Source organism: Delphinapterus leucas, chromosome 8, assembly GCF_059928025.1.
Source record: "Delphinapterus leucas isolate spDelLeu-1000000601 "Yukka" chromosome 8, BTC_Dleu_Yukka2, whole genome shotgun sequence".
In the NCBI taxonomy this organism is placed as follows: Eukaryota; Metazoa; Chordata; class Mammalia; order Artiodactyla; family Monodontidae; genus Delphinapterus; species Delphinapterus leucas.
Window position 1 is genome coordinate 67,117,999 of NC_143136.1, and position 21,860 is coordinate 67,139,858.

The window sequence follows — 21,860 nt, forward strand, 5'->3', positions numbered from 1 at the left end:
CAGGGAGTGAGTTCAGTTTAACATACAAATCTCCAGACTTTCTGGAGCTCTCTGCTCCCTATGGATCAATGCTCTTCTCATAGGCGGAGGTGACGATGATTTCAGTATGATTTTTCTGAGCTTGCCCATGGCCTCTGAGTATAAGAGGTAAAGACAATGTCCCTTCAAGAGGAGACAGGTTGGTAAATAAATGGCTACCCAATCACACCGGGAAAGCAGCAGAACTCCAAACTATGCCTGTCCACTAAAAACCCATGGTATAATATTTTTAAGTAATGAAGGACTTAACTAACAATGGAAAACCACTGGTGGGCTTTGAGAAGAGGAGATGTATTTTTTTGGTTTTTTTAAGGCATTTCTTTTTTTAATTAATTTATTTTATTTATTTATTTTTGGCTGTGTTGGGTCTTCGTTGCTGCACGCGGGCTTTCTCTAGTTGCGGCAACGGGGGGGGTCTACTCTTCGTGTGGTGCGCAGGCTTCTCATTGCGGTGGCTGCAAAGGACGGGCTCTAGGGTGTGCAGCCTTCAGTAGTTGCAACACGCAGGCTCAGTAGTTGTGGCTCGCAGTCTCAGTAGTTGTGGCTCACAGGCTTAGTTGCTCCGCGGCATGTGGGATCTTCCCAGACCAGAGATTGAACCCGTGTCCCCTGCGTTGGCAGGTGGATTCTCAACCACTGCGCCACCAGGAGAGCCCCAGGAGATGTGTTTTTAAAAGGTTATTCTGGCTGCTCTGCAGAATAAACTGAAGAGGACACGTATGGAAGTGAGGAGATGAGTCCAGAGTCCACAGTAGTGGATAGGGAAGAGAAGATGGTGGCTTGGTTTAAGGCACTGGTACATGGGCGATATCTATAAGGAAACAGTGTCCAGTTTAGAAGAGTTTATCTGAGGACCCTCTTTGTGGCAATAATCACACAGCAGAACTTATCACAAAGGTCACTTGTAGTACCCCAAAATACAACTGTCACCTCTATGTAACAGTGTGCCGATTAGCTAACCTGTCTATTCTTCAACTTCCTCTTACATAACATGGGCTGATAGTAGTACTTTTGCCTATGAGGTTATCTTGAGAATTAAAATCATTGATACCTATAAAGCTCTTAGAACAATTTTGCACATAATACAAATAAATACAGCTATTATTATTAACTTTCTACTTTCTGTATTACAGAATGACAAATGGGAGGGCATAAATCAAAGTCTTTCAGTAATTGTAATATAAAGAGAAGGACAAAAAGACAACCTTGCTTTACCCCACTGGTAAATATTATCTAATCTATGACAAGCTAATCCTTCCTACTCACTGACTCTGGTTTTGCAGCACTACAAATGTCTCTATTGAATAGAATTCAGTCTAGCTCACAGCTGATTCCTGCCCTCAGGGCCCAAACACAGGAGTCTTTAAAAGACACAAGCAAGATTTTGTTATCCTAACAGGGTCTTCGTTACAGGGAAACGTTAGGGCATTTCATCCTTTCTCTGGTTGCATCCTAAAAAATCTCTGACAGTGTCATGTCTCTTCCATGGTTCCAGCTCTTGCTATTAGCACCCTCACCGTTTGCCCAATGATCACTGGTCCAGCTCTCATCGTGTGCTGGCTGTAACCTGAGTCCAGCTTCTGCTGTCTGGTAACCACACATTCATCTGTTGCTTCCAGTCTGAGGGTGACCAGAGTTTCTCTGGGTTGCCTTCACCAACCCTTGTCTAGCTTCTCTGTTTTACATCACCTGGGTAACAAATTCCCTGTATTAATTCCCTCTGTTTGAAAGACTGAGGGTAGTTTCTGTTTTCCTGGCTAGATACTGAACGATAGAACATTCATGGAGTTGATATATTCATGGAGTTGATACACTGGCAAAGATCAGAGTCCACTATGCACAGAATTATATAAACATTTGGAGGCAGGAAATTTGGGAGGAGATAGTTTAACTACCATGAGCTTTCACAATAATTTTAAATGACGCTTAAACTTTTGTTAGAAAGATAATAGCTGCTTATTTTAGAAAAAAACAGAAGTGTAAAACTAAAACCTTTTTTTATTAGTTACTATGAATATACCTCTCCTCTACTGCACTTATGTACTTCACAGTAGGATTTGGGATAGGGGACAGGGGAAAGCTGCATTTATATTTAACCAATTAAATTTCAGTTTGCTAGATTTGAGCTATTTAAGATAGTGTAGATACCAATTTAACATCGATTCTATGATAGCAGAGCTTGAGAGAGGTGGAAAGGAGAGGAATGACAATTTATTAATCAAGACTCATCTGACCCCCTCTCCTGCTAAATGAAAGACCAGCAGGAGGCAATGACAGTTACTAAGGAGGAACAAGCAGGCTTTAATTGTCTGGAACAAGAAAACACAGAGGGAGAGAGAGGTCCTGCCTTCCAGGGGCAGAACGGATATATTCCTTTGAAATACACTGAGATATCCAACCTCATATTCCATCTTAATTCCTAAATAATTTCTCTTCAAAGATATATCTTGAGCTTTCTCTTTTTATCCATCCATAAGCACTGTTTGTACATTACATATAAGAATACCAGCTCAGGGCTTCCCTGGTGGCGCAGTGGTTGAGAGTCTGCCTGCCGATGCAGGGGACATGGGTTCGTGCCCCGGTCCGGGAAGATGCCACATGCCACAGAGCGGCTGGGCCCATGAGCCATGGCCGCTGAGCCTGTGCGTCCAGAGCCTGTGCTCCGCAACGGGAGAGGCCACAACAGTGAGAGGCCCGCGTACTGCAAAAAACAAAAATACCAGCTCAATTAAATCTTACAAATCAATTATATTCTTCATGGCAATTGATATATCCCAAGGGCCTCAAAAAATATAAATTAACTATCCAAGAATCTCTCAATCTGAAAGAAATTACCTCAAAAAGTATAAAATATTCTAGAATTTGAAAGAATGTAAAGAGTCTAAAACATCTATCATGTAGCCAACCCAGAAAGTCTATATGCCAACTAAAAATCATTATTAATTAATCTATAAAACTCATCATTAGGATGCATTCCTTAATTTCTCTTCATTACATGCCTTCCTGTTAGTTAGTGTCTATTCTGTCACAAGATTCCAGGAAGGGATCAATGAGCAAATGAGGGTCTTGTCTTCCAAGGGAAGAACTACCTTATGTTTTACAAAGGCTGCAGACAGCCCGTCTTCTGTGCTAGAGCCAGAGAAGAGTGAAAACTCAGTCCCCTGATGGTAAGGCAGAGTTGGCAGCTCTCTCTTAACGACTGAATCCCAAGGCCAAAGAGCGCTGCAATGTCTCTTTGCATCAGCCTCAGTCTCGTGGAACACATTTGGAGTGTCCTATTTTTTTAAAGATTTAAAATAATAGTAGATTTTACAACTTTCTACTATAGTAGTTTAAAGTCAGAACGTGTTATCAAAGCCTACCTCACTTTAAAGTCGATAGTAAAACATCAAAAAGTATTACAAAATTATAAACTGACCAACAGAAGGCTGGTATATATGGTATAGAGTACTGACTGTGTATAAAAGAACCTGGTTTAATTATATTGCTCTTGTGCCTGAAAAAATACTTGACATTAAGTTCTTTCCACATTAATTCCTTAATAATTTCTCTTCAGAGACGTATCTCTTGGACTTCCTCTTCCTATTAAGAGCACAGAGCACTGTTTGTACACTGCATAGGAGAATACCAGGATATTACTCACAGGTCTTTAATTAAATCTCTCCTTTTCTCCCTTTTATTTCACTTCTCTTCCTTTCCATCCGCCTCTTCCTTCTTCTTCATGTTTCTTTATTTAGCAAAAACCTGTTCCTAACACTCCCTTAAGTTCCAGCTCCAGTCCTGATATTTACTCCTTTCCTTTCTCCACAAAAATACCTTAAAAATGTATCTACACTCACTTCCTAGCTCTTTAAACCCCTTGAAATCAAGACTTTATTACCACATTTAAAAATTTCATTTGTTAGTTGTGGAAATTAGTGACAGTGTCCCAGTGTCAGTAGCAAATGACAAAATTGACAATAACACTATTACAGTATTATTATTATAAAATTCATCAGCTATTGGAAACCAGTTATGATGTACAAGATCCAGAATGTAATCTGCATGGTTCCACTGCCTCATTCCCCATTCTTTTGTTGTTTTCTTTGAGGCAAAGTCTGGTTTCAGTTGTACAATGAGTCAGTAGGAAAAGATCTACGGCGTAAAGGGGTAGTGAGAACAGCATTTCCTCCCCCAAGTCTGGAATGGGCAGAGTGGCGGTCTCAGAAGCATCAGAAGCAGCCACTCAGGGGAAAATGAAGAGAACTAGCAGATGAACCAACCAGAGGACCTTGTTTCTAAGAACCCCTAAGGCAATAAACTGGGAAACTTGCAGGAAGAGCTGAGGGAGCTCATTTCTGGCAGACTCATTGGGAGCTCAAATCAGTGTGGTTTGGGTTACGTGTATGTTTCTAACAAACGTAAAGAAGATTAAAACAAATTCATAAAAGACTCAGATAATAGAAAACTATACAGTAAATTTTATGGATTTTAATCGAACACAGTAAACATTCATTCAGTGTTTTCTATGTATAGGGAAGAAAGGAAGTAATAGACTGTATTCTTGAGAAATTTACAATCTACAATAAAAATTCCAAATAAAAAGAGGAAATCATAGGGCCCTTAAAAGTAGCCCAGAATTTCATGAGAGTACATAAGAAAGAATAAATTATTTCAGAGATGAGGATTCAGGTAAGGTTTAAGTGGATTCGGGAAGAATGCAGTGACGATTCTCTAAAGGAGAATCCAGGTGACACAGATCTAGGTATGAAGCCTATATCCATCATGCACCAGTTAAGCAACAGAAAACCCAATGTGTAAATTAAGCAAGTTAGGCTTTAGTCTTTTTACCCAACAAGAATTTGTGGACAGGTGACAGTGCAGCAGCTCCCACCCAGTACCATCAATGCCTCAGGTTCTTTTCATTGTTTTGCTCTACCCATTTTAGTGTTAGACTCCAAACTGATCGTCCCAAGATGGTCCCTGCTTTACCAGGCATCTCAGCCGTGCTTCTAAAGAATAAGGAGGAAGGAAGAGACATGAAAGTGACAACACAACGTTACCAAAATCCCCAGCAGATTGCCACATAAATCTTCTTGGCTCAAACTGCGTCACAAAGCACTTTTTGCTATAAAAGAGTTGGGGATATACGGTTCTTTTGTGTTTTTTTAAATCTGGTTACTGTTCCAACCCTTCCCCTTCCCCACCCCCTCCAAAAAAAATCAGGGTTTTGCTAAAGAAAAAAAAAGGAAGAAAGTATTAGGTTGGTAACTACAGGGATATGCCACATACCACTTATAATTGTGCAGCCTAGGGTACAAGTCACTGACACTTCTGAATGTCAGTTTCTTCACCTGTGAACTGGTTATAATAATATCTTTCTAGCAGGTTTTTTTGTTTTTGTTTTTTTTTGCGGTACGCCGGCCTCTGACTGTTGTGGCCCCTCCCGCTGCGGAGCACAGGCTCCAGACGCGCAGGCCCAGCGGCCATGGCTCACGGGCTCAGCCGAACCGCGGCATGTGGGATCCTCCCAGACCAGGGCACGAACCCGTGTCCCCTGCATCGGCAGGCGGACTCTCAACCACTGCGCCACCAGGGAAGCCCTCTAGCAGGTATTTGAGTGGGGACTAGAGTTTAGGTATTTAGGATGTTCAGTATGGTCCTGATGTGGTAGGAGCACAGGGTAACATGGAGCTGCTTTTATAATTGCTTTGTTGGTTGGTTCGTTAGTTTCTTGGTTGATTGGGAATTTAAGGAGGTGTCGGATTTCCACAGGTAAATATTGGAAGAATAAGAAGCAAGATTGCAAAAACATGGAATTAGGGAAAATGTGTAAGAAAATTTAGAGTGTGTTTAGAAATTTTTGTATAGTTTAGGAAGACTGTCATTCATGTGAAAAAGAAAAAGTAGACAGTAAAGCTAGAAAGTCAGGTGGAAACTGGATCATAATATGGGAAGAGGGGTGTAAGAGTCAAGTCAAGAAGTTTGGATGCTTGGGAAGGTTTTGAGGAACTATTGAAGGTTTCAATGCAAGATTGGTTTCAGTGCAAGATTAAGTCCAAGCTATGCTTTATGCTGACCACTCTAACAGCAGTGCATGAGATATACTTGGAGAGAAATCAAAACAAGGAGAAGAATAGGGGAGTTAATTTATATCCGAGCAAAACATAATAGAAGCCTAAAGTAAGGTGGTAGTAACAGAATGGAAAAGACTGACTCAGGAGTCATTTTTAAAGCATTAAAATTACAGAATTTGGCATCCAATGGAATATAAAAGGTCAGAAAAAGATGGTGCCAAGGTAATGAGCTAAACTTCAAGCTTAGTGGTGTCATTACCCAGGCTGGAGGGTAAAAAGCAGGCCAGGGAGAAAGAGGACCAAATTTAAAAAGCAAAAGAATGGCGAGAGAAGTTAAAGGGAGGGGAGAGATGAAAAAATACTGAGTCGAAATGTTTACCCATGTAAAAGTAAGATGTGTAAAAATGGTTATATTCTATGTGGTTGTTTAATCTGCAAAAAGAATTTTCTCAGGCAAATTAATGCATCTGTAACAGTTAGATGCCTAATCCTAGTCACGCGCTCATCTGGCGGTGAGGGGAGCAACACCCATGTGTCTTTAGAATGCTTCCTTGCTGTTGCAACTGCATCAGCATAGAAATAGTCCAAAAGTATGCAAACGAGTTGCTAAAGAATTCCCACTCGTTAGTTTTTCACTCTCATTAGGATGTAAAATTATTCCTCTGGAAATATTTGGACACAGTTTGTCCTTCCTAAAGGCAGAGGGATGAGTTAATTTACCTCTTTGGTATCACTTGCAACGTTCAGATCCTGTGATCCTCGGTTCTGGGCTCGGTTTCAGCAGTTAACGGTCACAATGGAAACCCAAGGAGAAAGCAGACTGGGGAATCACTGCTGGAATCAAGGCACTTTGTCACTTTGAGAAGAACAGAGTAAGGAACACAAGCGGTCTATTGACAGAAGTGTTTGCTTATCATTTTTAGCACCAGACATTTAAAACTGGGCAGGAAATACCTTTGAAAAATGATAATCCCAAACAGTTTAGAATTATAGTGTGCTTTCATCTCCATTTCTGGGAATTTTGGTTATGTAGATTTTAACATTGTATGTAGCCTCAAATCATCTAAGTACATTCTTAAATTTGCAGAAAGGGATAATTAGATTCGAGAATCCTATTTTTGAAGAGTTAGTCTGAAAATGATTTTAGTGCAAGCTTTTATACAGACTCAATCCTTTTCATTAATTATTCAGTATTATTTCAAGTAAAATATTACTTCATTTTAAGCTTCAGAAACCCCTTTTAAAAATGACATCATATGTGTTTCTTCCAGTATTTTGGTTTACTTTAGTAATAATCATTTCTCCCTAAATAAAACTCCATGGGAATTTTCTACAGTATTTAATTTAGTACCTGCTCTGCCTCAGGCACTTAATTAGTACTGATGTAAAAAGGCACAATTTTTATTATCCTAAATCATCTCACTTGTAATGTGTGATTAGGACTAAATGGTTTCAGGAGTCAAAGTGGTCGTAAATACATTAACGTTAGAGGACTGACTGATTAAAAATCATGTTTTCCTCATCTTTTTGATTTTGTGAGGTTACAGATCCCATGAGCTTATGGCACTTAACCTAAAAGCAGTAGAAGTGCTAAACTGGGTATTATATGATTTTCATAAGTCACCTTATAATAGAAAAAGACTTTGGCACATCCTGAAGTTGGCAGCTGTCTGCAATAAAACTAAGCAGTCTTCTTTCCTCCTCCGGATTCATGGAAGTACTCTCCTAGTCTTTGAATCTCACTCTGAGGTTCCCAACTGCTAAAGGAACAATGTCTTGAATGTATATAGAACCTTCCTTGTAGAGTTTTTGGGCATAAATACCAGTGAAGGAAATAGGAGAAGATATCTCCTACTATAATCTCCTTCTACCTTGCCATAACCAAATATTTTATAGACTTACAAAGTAAAGAAGGGTTAAGTCAAGGTCATCCAGTTAGAGATTAATTTTTAACACAAAGTCTAATGTTCTATTCATTACCTTATCTTTATTATCTTAAAAATAACACTTAGCACTTATGTCTTATAAGTTTAAACTTTGTAAATCACAGGTTAGTATATGAACCAAGGTATCATGCCTTACAAGCGGCTTGCTTAATAAGCCCATTTGCTCAGCACATAATGCCAAGTTAAAAGAATTCAAAGAACGCAGGTTTGGTTGCTTTTAGTAATTCTCATTATGACCTACTAAATTAAATTACAAACTGAATGCAGCTGAAATAACTCTGTAACTGGTGCTGTTATGGCTAATGAAAAGGTTTCCATCTCTAACATACATCTCCAGAACATTTATTTTCATGAAAGTGTCAATCTCTAACACACATCTCCAGAACATTTATTTTCATGAAAGTGTTCCAATTGCCAAGTACTAATGAGACATGTGTAGGGCTAAAATTTGTGTTTGAATTCTTAAGAAAAATTATAGCACCAAACTCAGAGAAGTGGGGATAGGGATGAGATTCCAGTTAGTGTTATTCCAATGAGCACTGATTTCAGTTAGTGCTATTGATCTTCAACTACATGCCAGAGGCTGTGCTAGGCCCCTTCATGAACACTGTGACATCTGATTCTCCCCCAAACATGGTGGGGTAGGCATGGCAATCTCCACTTCACAAATGATGAAATTTCAGGATCCTGAAAATTAGTTTGATGTTGTGTCCATAAGCTTCAGAGTAGCAAAATACGTTGTTGTTGTCTGCATCTGGCATTGGGGCCCAAGTATAAGGTAGCAAGCATATGATGAAATTTTACTATCTATCATGAATTGGTTAATTCATTTATAAATTGGGCTGATATTATTAGCAAAGTAATGAACTTATGCTTGAATAAAATGAAACCAGCTGGGCTGTGGCAATGAAATATATCATGGAACTTTATATATTTCTATATTGTTTAAATGTTTATTAGAGTAAATATTAATTGTAACTAAAAAAGTGAGATATAAGAAAATGGTTGATTTGGGCTAGATTTCTTTAAAATCTGGCAATGTCTACTTGTTTTAATTTGGTGCTGGGTCTCCATAATATGTGTGGTGGAAATTAATAATAACAATAACAAAAACAATGGTAAACGTGTATGTTCTATATATTCAAACATATTACTATATGCCATGTATGTTCTATATATGTTAACTCATTTGCTCCTCACATCTCTTTGAATTAGAGATTACTATTATCCCCTTTTTACAATGAAGAAATTGCAGCACAGAGAAGTTCAAGAACTTTCCAAGTTTATACATGCAGCAAAGTGATACACAACCCAAGCAGTATGCCTCCTGAATGCAAACTCTTTAACCCTACTCTCTATTCTATTCCTGTTTGAACTCCCCTATGGTGTAGTTCAATGACCTATGAGGTTATGTATCATTTTGATAGTTGTGTTTTGGCATTGAAGTTCCAAATTCCTACTCCATACCTGATTTAGAAATTAGAGAACCAAATTACATTCAGTTCATTTCAACACATATTTGTTGAGAACCTGTCAGATGCCAGGAAGTCTTCTGGATTCTTGGGATATATCAACTCCTTTTGGACAGCTGAAGTGGTAGAAGATAGGAAAAAAAAAATTCTTCACTTGAATTCTCCATAAAGCAAAGCCTGTGACCAATGGTTAATTAAGCATAAGTGGTTAATTTAGGAGTATGATCTCAGTGGATAGGATTTAGAGACGGGAGGGGGCGGGGGGGTGGGAGGTACGGGATGGGTGGAATAAAAGAATGGTGGAAGAATCAATTAATGGATGCAGGAAGTTGGCCACCACTCTGGTTGACTGTGTGTTCTATCCCTTGGGATACTTTGTGTAAAGCGTCCAAGAACACTTATCAGTTATAGATAAATAAAAGCCCACACTTTTTTTTTGCACATCTGTATAATAATGAATTTTTTACCCTACAACTAAAGCAGATACATCATCCCTAACCAGGAATTAAAATACTGTGGTTGATCTGAAACCAACCTAATTAATCAATTCTTCACATGTGACTTCACATGGATCATTATAGGGACAGGATAGAATTTCAGCTCCGTCGAGGGTCTTAGGGTCTACACTTCTGAGAAAAGCTATGTAGACAAGAAAAATAAGCTTTTATAATTACGTAAATGTTGGCTTTCAACATAATCTGGAGTGTATCAAATATAAAAATATATATGTATAAAAACTATACACATAGTTTAGTCTACTTTCTTCTTCTCCTATGGTTTCAGTGAAATTCAGCATATACTTTCCTGTATATTCTTCGTGTGGCCAACCAACACCCAGCTTAGGAATTGATATCCTAAATTGTTTCCAAATGGAACACCAACCAAATATACAGTCCTGTGACTGCAGGTAAAAAGTACAAATCAGGATATCTCTTCTATTTTATTTTTTCTGGCCACTCCACGCAGCTTGTGGGATCTTAGTTCCTGGACCAGGGATCGAACCTGGGCCCATGGCAGTGAAAGCGCCAAGTCCTAACCACTGGACCACCAGGGAATTCCCAGGATATCCCTTAATACATGTAATATTTATGAATTAAAATATTTTCTTGGAAAACAATGTAAAATATCTTGTTTTTATTTAATGGCAGTTTCTTCTTTTAATTCTATGTTCATCTGGGAAAGACTAGTTCAATGCCATCGGTAACAGGATCTCAGCTTTTGCATTGATCTTGTAATAAAGAAATTTAACCTGTCATTTGCTGAATTTAATTGCTATTTTTGAAATGAAAATGAGTTATATCCTGTTGTTTTTGTTTGTCAGTAACTGGTTAGGAAGGGTCTCCTGGCTGAGCAATTAAGCTAATACCATAGTAATTACTTAAATTATAGATTGATGTCTAAGACTTACTGGGGAAAATTGATGGTCACGAAGACTTATTGACTAACCAAGATCAACTATTCTATCCATCTTATAAAATCTCTCTCCAGAATAAGGCAGGCAAGAATAATTTCAGTATTATTTGACAAAATATAATTTGATCCAGGTTCAAGTCGTTTAAAATACTGTAACTGGTTTCATTGTGCACATAAAAATTAAAGACATTCTATAAGAAATCCAAAGGGAAAGCAAAATATATACATATTTCATGTTCTTTTTCCATGTGCAATTTACTAAAAATAATTAGCTCCTTTTTCCCATGAAAAATAATTCAAAAATAATTTTCTTTTCACTAATATCACTATCTACCTATTGCTCCTACTGACCACATTCTACACTCAGCCATTGATATTTGCTCTTCTTTAGTACCAGCTCTCACCCAATTTCAGTTGCTCCTAAGCAAGTAGCATATTATACTCAAAAAGCATGCTCTCTCAGGTTTCTTCAATGTAAAATTGACTAAGGGAATGTTGATGTCAAAGCTATCGATGAATTCACTGGTTGGAAAATACTGTTGTAAATTTAAGACAAGTAAGACAATGACAAATTAGCAAGAAATAGATCTGGTGATTTTTATGTTGAAACAGAGTGATAACCTAAATTAACCAGTTGATTTAGAGAAATATAATCTTTTCCTCTCATTTAACATTATAGAAATTTCCAAGACCAAGAGCAAGTTAAGCATCAAATTATAGCATGTTTCCTTTAAAATTTTAAAAGCTAATGGTTTTAAAAGAAAAGTTAAACAATCTTTATGTTGTAGTAAAATCTCAAAGTTAAAAATTATCAATCAAACTTAAATTATAAAAAGTTAAGCGTGCAAACTGAAGTGGATTAAATTATATTTTTGATAATGTATCATTTTCAAGAAGTTGAAAACATGACTGCAATACAAAGTTCACTCAAGAAAAATGCACCACCTAAAATTTGCAAGTTAAGTTTTATTAGGGGACATTATTGAGGACCATAGCCTGGGAGACAGCCTTTCAGAGACCTCTGAGGAATTGCTCCAAAGAGGTAAGGGAAGAGGTAGGATATATAGGAGTTTTTGCTGGGAAAAACAAAAACAAAAGTGAAACAAAACAAACAAAAACCCATGTAGTCAAACACCAAAAGATTACTGCTAATCACAAAAGACAAACATCTCAAGTTAATGATTTTAGTGCTTTTCTATGTATGGGAAGAAGAAAGAGTCTGCGCTAATTGAAATTATTCCTTAGGTATGCATCTTAACCCTCTAGGGACAGTATCCTGTTTTCCTCCATCCTGAATTCGCCTCCCAGGGCTCACCATCAGGGGGTGGCTGCAGTGGGCAATATTGATTTTTTACTAGAATGGCAGGCAACATTTTTTTGTACACAATAAACATGTGGAAAAGATTTATTTAGCTCATTAATTAAGAAAACAAAATGTTAAATCTGGTTCCAGGGGCAGAAATACCAAAATTTACCATGCAGGATCTTAAAAACTTATTCTTTTTAGTGGGCACAAAATATTTTCCAATTCACTAGAACTCACAAATATACAAACAAAAAAACACAAAACAAGTAATTCCCAAAGATTATTCCTGGAAACAAAAGGAGGCTGGTCTCATTTTATCTTGACATGTGGGTATAGCAGGAGGTGTTAATTAACCAGATAAGTCTGCTTGCTGTGGTCAGCTAATCTAGAGCCAAATAGCACTGAAAAATTACTCAGGTCAGAAAATTAATTTTTGTAAAAATTTCATAAAGAATCTCAGATTATATTTTCAGATTATATTATCTGGAATAATATATCTATTAATATTATTCCAGATATAGTTTTTACATTGTTCATATTGACTATTTTATTTGAGACTAAGAAAGCAAAACCAAGAAATTCATCTCAACAAAGTGCACCTGTAAGATTTATAAATTTGGGTAAATTCAGCTCTCCTCAAGGCCCCTAAAATACAGTGGGATCTTTGGCCTGCCAAGGAGTGACATTATTTACAGCCTGTAAACTCTAGAATGCATATCAGACCAATCTTCTGGGATTGTTTTATGGGTATTGGTTTCACCTTTGTTCTTTCCTGGTGGGCTTGTCAGACCTGGAGAAATGAGATTTACTCTCATATATGACACTTCCAGGTATTGTCTGGGTTGCACAATCAATTTATCCAATTATGTCCTGGTAAAAATAAGAACAGATTTTTATTGAACTAGTACAATTAACAATCATTCCCATAATAAACGCTAAAAGACTCAGGAAAGTGTGTGTTCCTGAATTCCAAAGCCTTAGGGAGAATGTTACCATTTAAAGAATGTTTTATTTCAATTTGCAAAAGCATAGTCTGCTAAATTAAGAACTAGGGAGAGATTGAGAAAAAGAAAAAAGGTTTCCTCATATACTCAGTCAGAAAGAAAGAACACTAAAAATAATAACAATAAGATTTCCCTCCTATTTGAATCTTAGATATTAGGTCAGGGTCTGCTTTCATGCAGTTGTCCTCTTCAGAACTAAAAAGAGTATTGAAAATCCTGAGTCTTTTAGTACCATCTGACAGTTGTCTAAGTGGTGACAGTTTAAGATCCATATCCTACACCCATAAGTCTATATCTTGAAATATCAACAGTTAAGAGTACATGTACAGTCTATATTCATTTTCTATTGCTGTATAATAAATTAGCACAAACATAGCAGCTTAAAACCTTCCACTTGTTATCTTACCATTCTGTAGGTCGAGTCCTGGTGGATTCAATTTGGTTCAATGCTCAGGATCTCATAATTCTGAGATCAAGGTTTTGGCTGGAACTTGCTCTTAACTGGAAGCATTGGAGAAGAATCCCATTTCCAAACTCATTTAGATTGTTGACAGAATGTAGTTCTGTGCAACTGTAGGTCAGAGGTCTTCTTGGCTGACAGCCAGCCAGCCTCTGCTCTTGAAGGCTCTCTGTATTCCCTTTCACCTAGTCCTCTCCATCTTCAAAGCAGCAACAGTGAGTTGAATCCTTCTCACACTTCAACTATTCCTGGCTTTCCTTTCTTCTATCAGCTGGAGAAAACTTTCTGCTTTTAAAGAGCACCTGTGATCCAGTTAGACCAAACTAGACAGTCTCTCTATTGTAGGTCAACTGATTACTATCCTTAATTACCTCTGTAAAGTCCCATTTGTCGTGTAACATAACATAATCACAGACCTAATAGCTCATCACATTCATAGTCCTGAGGATTAAGAGGGAAAACTTGAGGGTTGATTGGGAAAGGTAGCATTTTAGGATTCTGCCAACCACATAATCCTTTTCACAAGGTTCTGAGACTTTCCTTTGTTCTAGCCTATAGTTTAGAGAAGGCCTTCAAAGAAGGAAGAGAGGAAAGGAGATGCCACATGTTGATAATATGACTGAATGCTTCAAGATAATTTATTATAATAACTAACAACATCTGAATAAAAAAGAGTAAAATCCTTTATTGGGGTGTAATTTATAACGATTTCAGATGGATTTGATCAATGTTTCTCCTAAGAAAAGGAATATATTATGGACTGTGGGCATTGACAATTCCAAGTGTTACAAATAAATTGCTATTTCTTAATTTCACACTCAGTACTCCTTATCTATCCTTATCTAAATGATATTTTCAGAGTAGTCAAACTCATTAAAAAATATTAGTGTGAGCGATTTTTATATGTTTCACATTGTTCTTAAACCTTTCTTAACCTCATGGAAGATGCTGGGTTTGAACATCAACCTCCTTCCCAATTCACAGCTTCCCTCCTCCAGCCTCTTTTCTGCAACCCCACAAAAGACTTCAAAAGAAAAAATGCTGTTAAAGGTTTAGCTACACTCCATTTTCTTTGAGTTCTTACTATTACAATCACCCCAAATCATTATTTTATTTTGAAAAGCCAACCAAGTAATAACAATTTCTGCTTCTTTGTTGTTAAAAGGAAAAAATGTTGCCCCTCAAACTCCTATTTTGTAGTCCTCGTTCTCTTCTTGTCTGTGTCTCCCATTTTTAATTCACAATTGTATTATACCTCCACATCATCCACAGAGCACAAAATGCCCTACATTAGGGTAGAACAAATACTGTTGTATTATTTTTAAGGGCTTTTAAATTGGTTGAATTGCTCTTATTTTTTGAGAGCTTACAAAGTAAGAGGTGCTTCAAAATATGTCATCTTTGCTTTCATCTTTGTTTATTAATTACTCTCAGTAGCATAGTCAACAGTAAATTAATACTCAAACAGTACTGATGAAATTACACAAATCCACCTACAGTTTTATGTCCTGTATTTTTATGACTGCTATCCAAAATTCACTGTGAAGTCAGAGGTCATGAAACAAAGTGATCCATGCGAGGTAGAATCTATAGCCTTGTAAAAATACATGCAGCATTGGATATGTTCACTGTCTTTCCCCAGAAAAGTATATTCCAAACCATTCTGCCTATGAGATTTGTTTTTTTTATCAGATTCACACAATATAAATGTTAAAGAGAAAACTTGATGTGCCATATTGACATGATAGTTCACTATACCAGGGCTTGGCAAACTTTTCTGAAAAGAGCCAGATAGTGAATATTTTTGGCTTTGTGAATCATACAGTTTCTGTTATAGCAAATATTTGACTTCGTTTCCCATGAACGCAGCCATAAACAATATGCAAACAAATAAGTGTGGATCTGTTCCAAAAACCCTTTAAGGACATCAAAATCTTAATTATATATAATTTTCACACATCACACAATACTATTTTTCTTTTGATATTTTTCAATTATTTAAAAATGTGAAAACCATTCTTCCTTGCATTTTGGTGAGCCCTCCACTATACCATGTATGTATTAGTTGAACTCTAAGTGTACTTCTCAAGCTGGCATCAAGGAATCATGGGGTCAGAGGATGCTCTCATGGAACACTGCAGCCGCAAAACTCAACCTCTCTTTAGGGTTGATAAGAACAAACTATAGGAAGTCTGTTACCTCCATTCCTTGGATCTTTTTCTTATAGGGAAAAGTCAGTAAAGGTTAGTCATCCATATTATTTTATTTGTTATTTATTCACGAGTATTGTTAGCACTTACTAAGTACAAATCACCATGATAGGTATTTTGAGTGCCTCACATCAAGGACATATATATCAGAAAGGAATATGGGAAGTACAAATAAAGACAGGACCACCCATAATAAACTAAGAGACTAGGCAGCTAACAGGAAGGTAAGAGCTCCTATGTTTGGGAATCAGGAGTGGATTTTAATGAAGTCTGCCTGAAGGAGGTAAGGTTTGACCTGGGTTTATAGAGGAGAAAAATATCAATGTTAAATATTGACAAAGGACATTCTGGCTGTAATTTAGCTAATGAAGCTGCATAAAAAGCCCTGTGCACATGTCCAAATCCCCTCTCTGCTTAACAAATGATACTAATAATCTGTGAACTCAAATATCAGAAAGCACAAAGAAAAACATCCTAGGTACCCTAAAAGCCCTGAAAAGCCACTGTGTATTTATAAAAATTACTGACATTTACTAATTATTACACCCAGAAAAACCTATCTAGTTTCCCCTTCAGTTCAGTCCAGTGTCTAAACAAATGAATTTCCATCTGCACAATACTTTCACTGTTTCAGTTTGTGTTGTGAATATTTAGAATGTAAAAAGCACTAGCTCTATGGGGATGTTTCTACCAAACAATATCAATAAACTAGGTGCTATATAAATAGGTAAGTTTTTTCATCTGTATATCGTAAATTTAACTTTGCTTTATGCATTAATGAATTCCATTAAATGCTCACCAAAAACAAACATCTGGGTATAATACCACATTTTTCATTGATTTACAGCAACATTTCAGAGATACTTAAACACTGAAGAAAATGTATCCCCAAATGTTGTTACAACACATTTAATCCTAGTGTTTACTTTAAAAATCCCTTTTACACGCACATTAGGTACATTCTCAAGATTTGCCTACATTTCCACTGACATTTTTCTCTAAATTAGAGAAAGTGGCTAACCTTTGAAAAACCTGATGATAGTCACCCTTAGTTATGCAACAGTAGGTAACAATGTTAATTTCCCATAAGCACTATGTTAGCAGCATTCAACAAATATTCATATGACGTATTTTCATTAACATAAAGTTTGAATCATTTTCTAATTTCCCTAGTGATTTTTCACCTTTGAACTATTTGGAAGTGTGTTCATTTCCAAGTACTTAAGATTTTCTCTCAATATCTTGTCACTAATTCCTAGTTTGACTTCACTGCAGTTAGAGAGTATACTCTGTATGATTGCAAATCTTTTAAATATACTGAGGTTTGCTTCATAGCTCAGCAAATGCTTTATACTGGTGAATATACCACATGCACTTGAAATGTGTATTCTGCATTTGTTGGGTCTACTGGTCTATAAATATCAATTAAGTCTTAATGGATTATAGTATTGTACATATCATCTATTTCTTTACCGATTTTTCTGCGAGGGGGGTCCTGGTTAATTAGAACTAATTGTAATACATCTCCCTCTCTCCTTTTGCCCAGGCAAGTTTTTATAGGTGCCATATTTTTTTTTAAAGGGAAAAGCAATATAAGAGAAGAAAAACTAGCTTCAGACAGAGGTTAGAATGAAAAGGTAAAAGGAATGATTCATAAATTGTTGAAAAATGGCATTTGGTTTTGTGGTTTGGTTTTTTGGCAAGAAGCCAGCAGCTGCTGGACTGTTTCTTAACTAAAAAAACGTTAACAACCAAAGACATCAAAGAGAGCCACCCTTGCTTCGTCAGCCAAACCTCTGCTAATTTACAGTCAGCCAAACCATGTCAAGTTGAAAGAGGACAGTTAAAAGAGGGTGAGCGTGGAAACAACTACACAGAATCAGAAGGTTGGGTACCAACTTCCTCACTCTTTTCTTTTCTCTCTCCAGACTGAAGCAAGCAGTGGCTGATCATCCCTTTTAGTGCCCTGTGAAGAATAAGCATATTGTATTCGATGCTTCTGTGTGCTCAGTACAAGGATGGCTGAATCATTCTAATCCTCATGAGCTCCCATCTGTGAGCAGCACGGCAAGAGGTGATGACGTCACCATGCTGCCCCATGTATCACTTTAAATGATTCAGTCTCTTTCAAGTAAATGTTCAGCATTTTAGATTTCTATCTCTACAGTGTGGCTTTTGGGCATGTAGGGGCTTATGTGAACTTGTGAAGGAAAGGGATAGTGGTGCCAGTGATCCGTACACGTGCAGACTTCTGGATCCTACTGGGTCAGAATGATTCCTGTGCTTGTTACCACTATGATGCAACGGGATGCTTATTGCATTTGAGGCATCCTCACACACTAGCGCTTGGTCCAGGCTCCAGGCCAGCCTATATTAGCCCCCTGGGTCTCTCAACACCTTCTAAGAGCTCCTAGCCAAGGAAGAGGGCATGACAGGAGTGCCATGTTGATCTTACTTACCTCATCAATCCTCTTCACGCATCCTTTTCACCATTGCACCATATTTGTATGTCAACAAGCTGGCTCCTACCAGAGGCCTCAGGATGCAGGCCACACACTTTTTTTTTTTTAGGAATTTTGCCTTATTTATTTATTTATTTTTGCTGTGTTGGGTCTTCGTTTCTGTGCGAGGGCTTTCTCTAGTTGTGGCAAGTGGGGGCCACTCCTCATCGCGGTGCACGGGCCTCTCACTATTGCGGCCTCTCTTGTTGCGGAGCACAGGCTCCAGATGCGCAGGCTCAGTAGTTGTGGCTCACGGGGCTAGTTGCTCCGCGGCATGCGGGATCTTCCCAGACCAGGGCTCAAACCCGTGACCCCTGCATTGGCAGGCGGACTCCCAACCACTGCGCCACCAGGGAAGCCCCAGGCCACACACTTTTGTGTTCCCAGGTTATCTTACACTTATCTGAGTGTTTCTAATACATTCCTTTTTCTGGACTTTCCACCTTTGACGAGGGGAGGTGAGGACGCACAGATCTGACCTTGTCCCCTCTGGCTCTGTCAGTTTTTCTTACCCATTCCCTTAGACTGGAAAAGCTATTTTCTACTTGCCCTTCCTCTCTGCAAGCACTTCAATTTAGTCACAGCCTATTTCTTCAAGGATCTCTTATCCTGTTGGCTTAGCCTTAATGCTTGGTGTTGTGTTTGTCAACTCAGTGGAAGAAAGCTTAAGATCTGGGCATATGAGGCATGTGCTCAAAAAGCAAGCTGCTGCATCACCAGGCTCTGAAGATGACTAAGCAGGAAGATACATTGGTGTATTATGTCAAATATAGTATTTCTGTTACAGGTGTTTAAGTGTCCAGCATCCTTTGTAGTTTAATAGGGATTAAATTCCAGGCTCTCTGTAGCTGAATGAGATTGGAATGAAGCTGATGGAGGGAGACCAAAGAGAGGAAAATATGGGAAGGGGTGATTTTGTAGGAGTACAGAATCGATTTATCTCTTTTGTGTCCTAGACAATGAATTCTTCTACCCTATCAAGGGCCAGGTCTGGGATCACAGAGAACGGGCAGAAGACTTCAGGGAGTATTTAGTTTATGAGGGAGTGATTAACCCTACTGCTATTAGGCTTATTTTATACCTATTTTTATATAAATGTGCAATAATTAACATTAAAAAGACCCTGAGATACACAAGGAGCTTTAAGCCATCTAATCTGAAAGATAATTTTCCAGTGACTGTTTTTGCTTCATTGTTTGTTGATTACTTCATCTTTATATGTAACAGCACAGTTACATAGTCACCAGTCCTAAGAGATAGCAGTTATCCGACTGTAAGTCACCTTCTCATGCTGTTTGTTGTTCTTGTTGTTACAAGATAGAATTAAAAATTGAGTTTAAACCAGGATAAAGGACCTAAAAGTTGCAGGTATATGCTTATATGCCATATGTAGTCTATATGTAAATATATTATAAACATATATGGTATAAGTTAGTTGCCTGGTTTTGGCCGAATGGAATCTCCAGTTTTATTCCCGCAAGAAGTAAGTTAATAACTAAACAATGTTGATAATTGTGATAGGGAAGAGTGTTATCCCAAACTACAGTTAAAGTTATCCAAGGGTTAGCTTTTGGTTGTATGAGAGTCATTTATGGAGTAAACATTTTTATAACCAGAAGGCAAACAAGACTGGTTGTCTTGGTTACATATGATACATATCACAATTGGCCTATTTTCCTTGCGTGACTTTTCATATTCTGAATCATGATTATTCATAATTATGTTAAATACCAGTAATCATAAATTGGCAGGTACAAATCAGCAGTGGCATGACTGTGATCCATTTTAACGTGTACCCTGCATCCAGCAAGAATCTTTTGGTGGAGGGAAATATTTCAGTTGGCAGAAGTACAGGGTATTAAACTTTAGTCAGAAGCGTCTACCTGAATTTATCACTAACTTAATTTTATTCTTAGTTTTATGACTAATCTTGGGAGCTAGACACTTTTGCTCATTTACTAAGTATACAACAGTAAATATAAAACAATAGGTATACAACTTTGTTCTCTAAAGTAGATAGTAGATAAATACCTCATGTGCTGCAGTACAACGTAGAGAAAAGTTATTATAATCTCTCTCAAAGAAGGAAAACTCCTGTCTCATATGTTTATAAAATGATTGTACAAGTATAGTCATTTATGCATTTTTTTTCTTGAGTGAATGTTACTTTTTTTAACGAGAAGAATGAATAATATTACTCATTTCGTTAATGAAAATAACAAAAGAAAAATAAAACTTACAACTAAAAAAGAAGGTATTTACATGGCTTTTTGTTTGTGTTAGGAAGAAATCTATGAATATAACTACAAAATAAAAGTACATAATTTCCTATAATTGTACGGGTCCAGTATTGAGACCAGTGAATGAAAGAGACAAATCTTGGTAATAGAAGTCCAATAAACCCCTATCTTACATGGTAGTTTAAAAAGACTAGGCCTTTCTCTAATAAAGATCAACAGTTTGAGTAATAAATCAATGCAAATAGAGACCTCTCAGATATTTTTCTTTGACAATCTTTAAACTTACCCTACGGTAAAAGTGTGGGGTATGTCCAGTAAAAATTAGACAGCTAGAAATTTACCTGAGGGCTCTAAGCCCAGAATTACACAATAAAAGTTCAATTACATATTTAATTTAAAAAGAAGGTGGAAAAGAACAAATGTCATTCATTTCCATTTTTTTTTGAAAATGCTTCCTTTATTTAAATATCTTATGTAAAGGCAATCATGGATATTTGATAAAAATACTTTTGAATGAGTGTGAGACAGAGATGAAAAAGACTAGTGAAGGACCTGTCCTTTATTTGTCTGTCATGGGCCATGGCCTTCTTCTCTTGGATGTGAAATGCTCTGGGTCAATATTATATAGAAAATCAATAGCATCATCTCATAAGAGCCTATTAGAGTGCTGTGCTACCCACATTACATTTGTGAAAAAGATACTAGGGGCTCGTCCTTATTATACTATAATATTGTGAAGTGCTTTTTTGCAATGATAATTATGAATTTTCTCATCAGTAAAAAGAAGGTAATAATATTAACCACACTGTGTTTTTAAGACTCTTAAATAATGTCTACTAAGTGCTTAATACAGTGTCTGGAATCTGGTAAGTCAAATATATGGTAATTAGTTGCTATTGTTTTCTTGGCGTCTCTGTAGAAGATACACTACTTGAGATTGTTTGAAGAAATCCAAAAGACTGATTAAAAAGTGACTGCAAAGAAGCCAACTTGGAAGATTTAAATAATCTTTTTAGAGTTCTGTCCTCCCCAGTGCCGGCTGGCACTATCTATTACAATTCATTATGCATTTGTATTGTTCAGGGTTGCATCAGAGCTGTGTGTTTCTACAAGCAACTCTTTCAAGTGCCGAACCAGAGTTCTCTGAGGGCAGCCACAATTCTTGAGCACAGAGCTGGCCAAGGAGGACAAGTCTGTGTTCTTTAATAGAATC

At 37.2% G+C, this 21,860-nt stretch overlaps 1 protein-coding gene across 1 annotated transcript in view; it reads left to right on the forward strand.

Annotated features, from left to right (window-relative positions):
• Nucleotides 1–4,698: 4,698 nt before the first annotated feature.
• The window catches only part of COBLL1 (cordon-bleu WH2 repeat protein like 1), a 190,043-nt gene continuing 172,881 nt past the window's right edge, over nt 4,699–21,860 (forward strand). The window contains exon 1 of the mRNA XM_089915922.1: nt 4,699–4,783. Coding sequence (XP_089772048.1) covers nt 4,699–4,783 — 85 coding nt within the window. The remainder of the gene's footprint in view (nt 4,784–21,860) is intronic.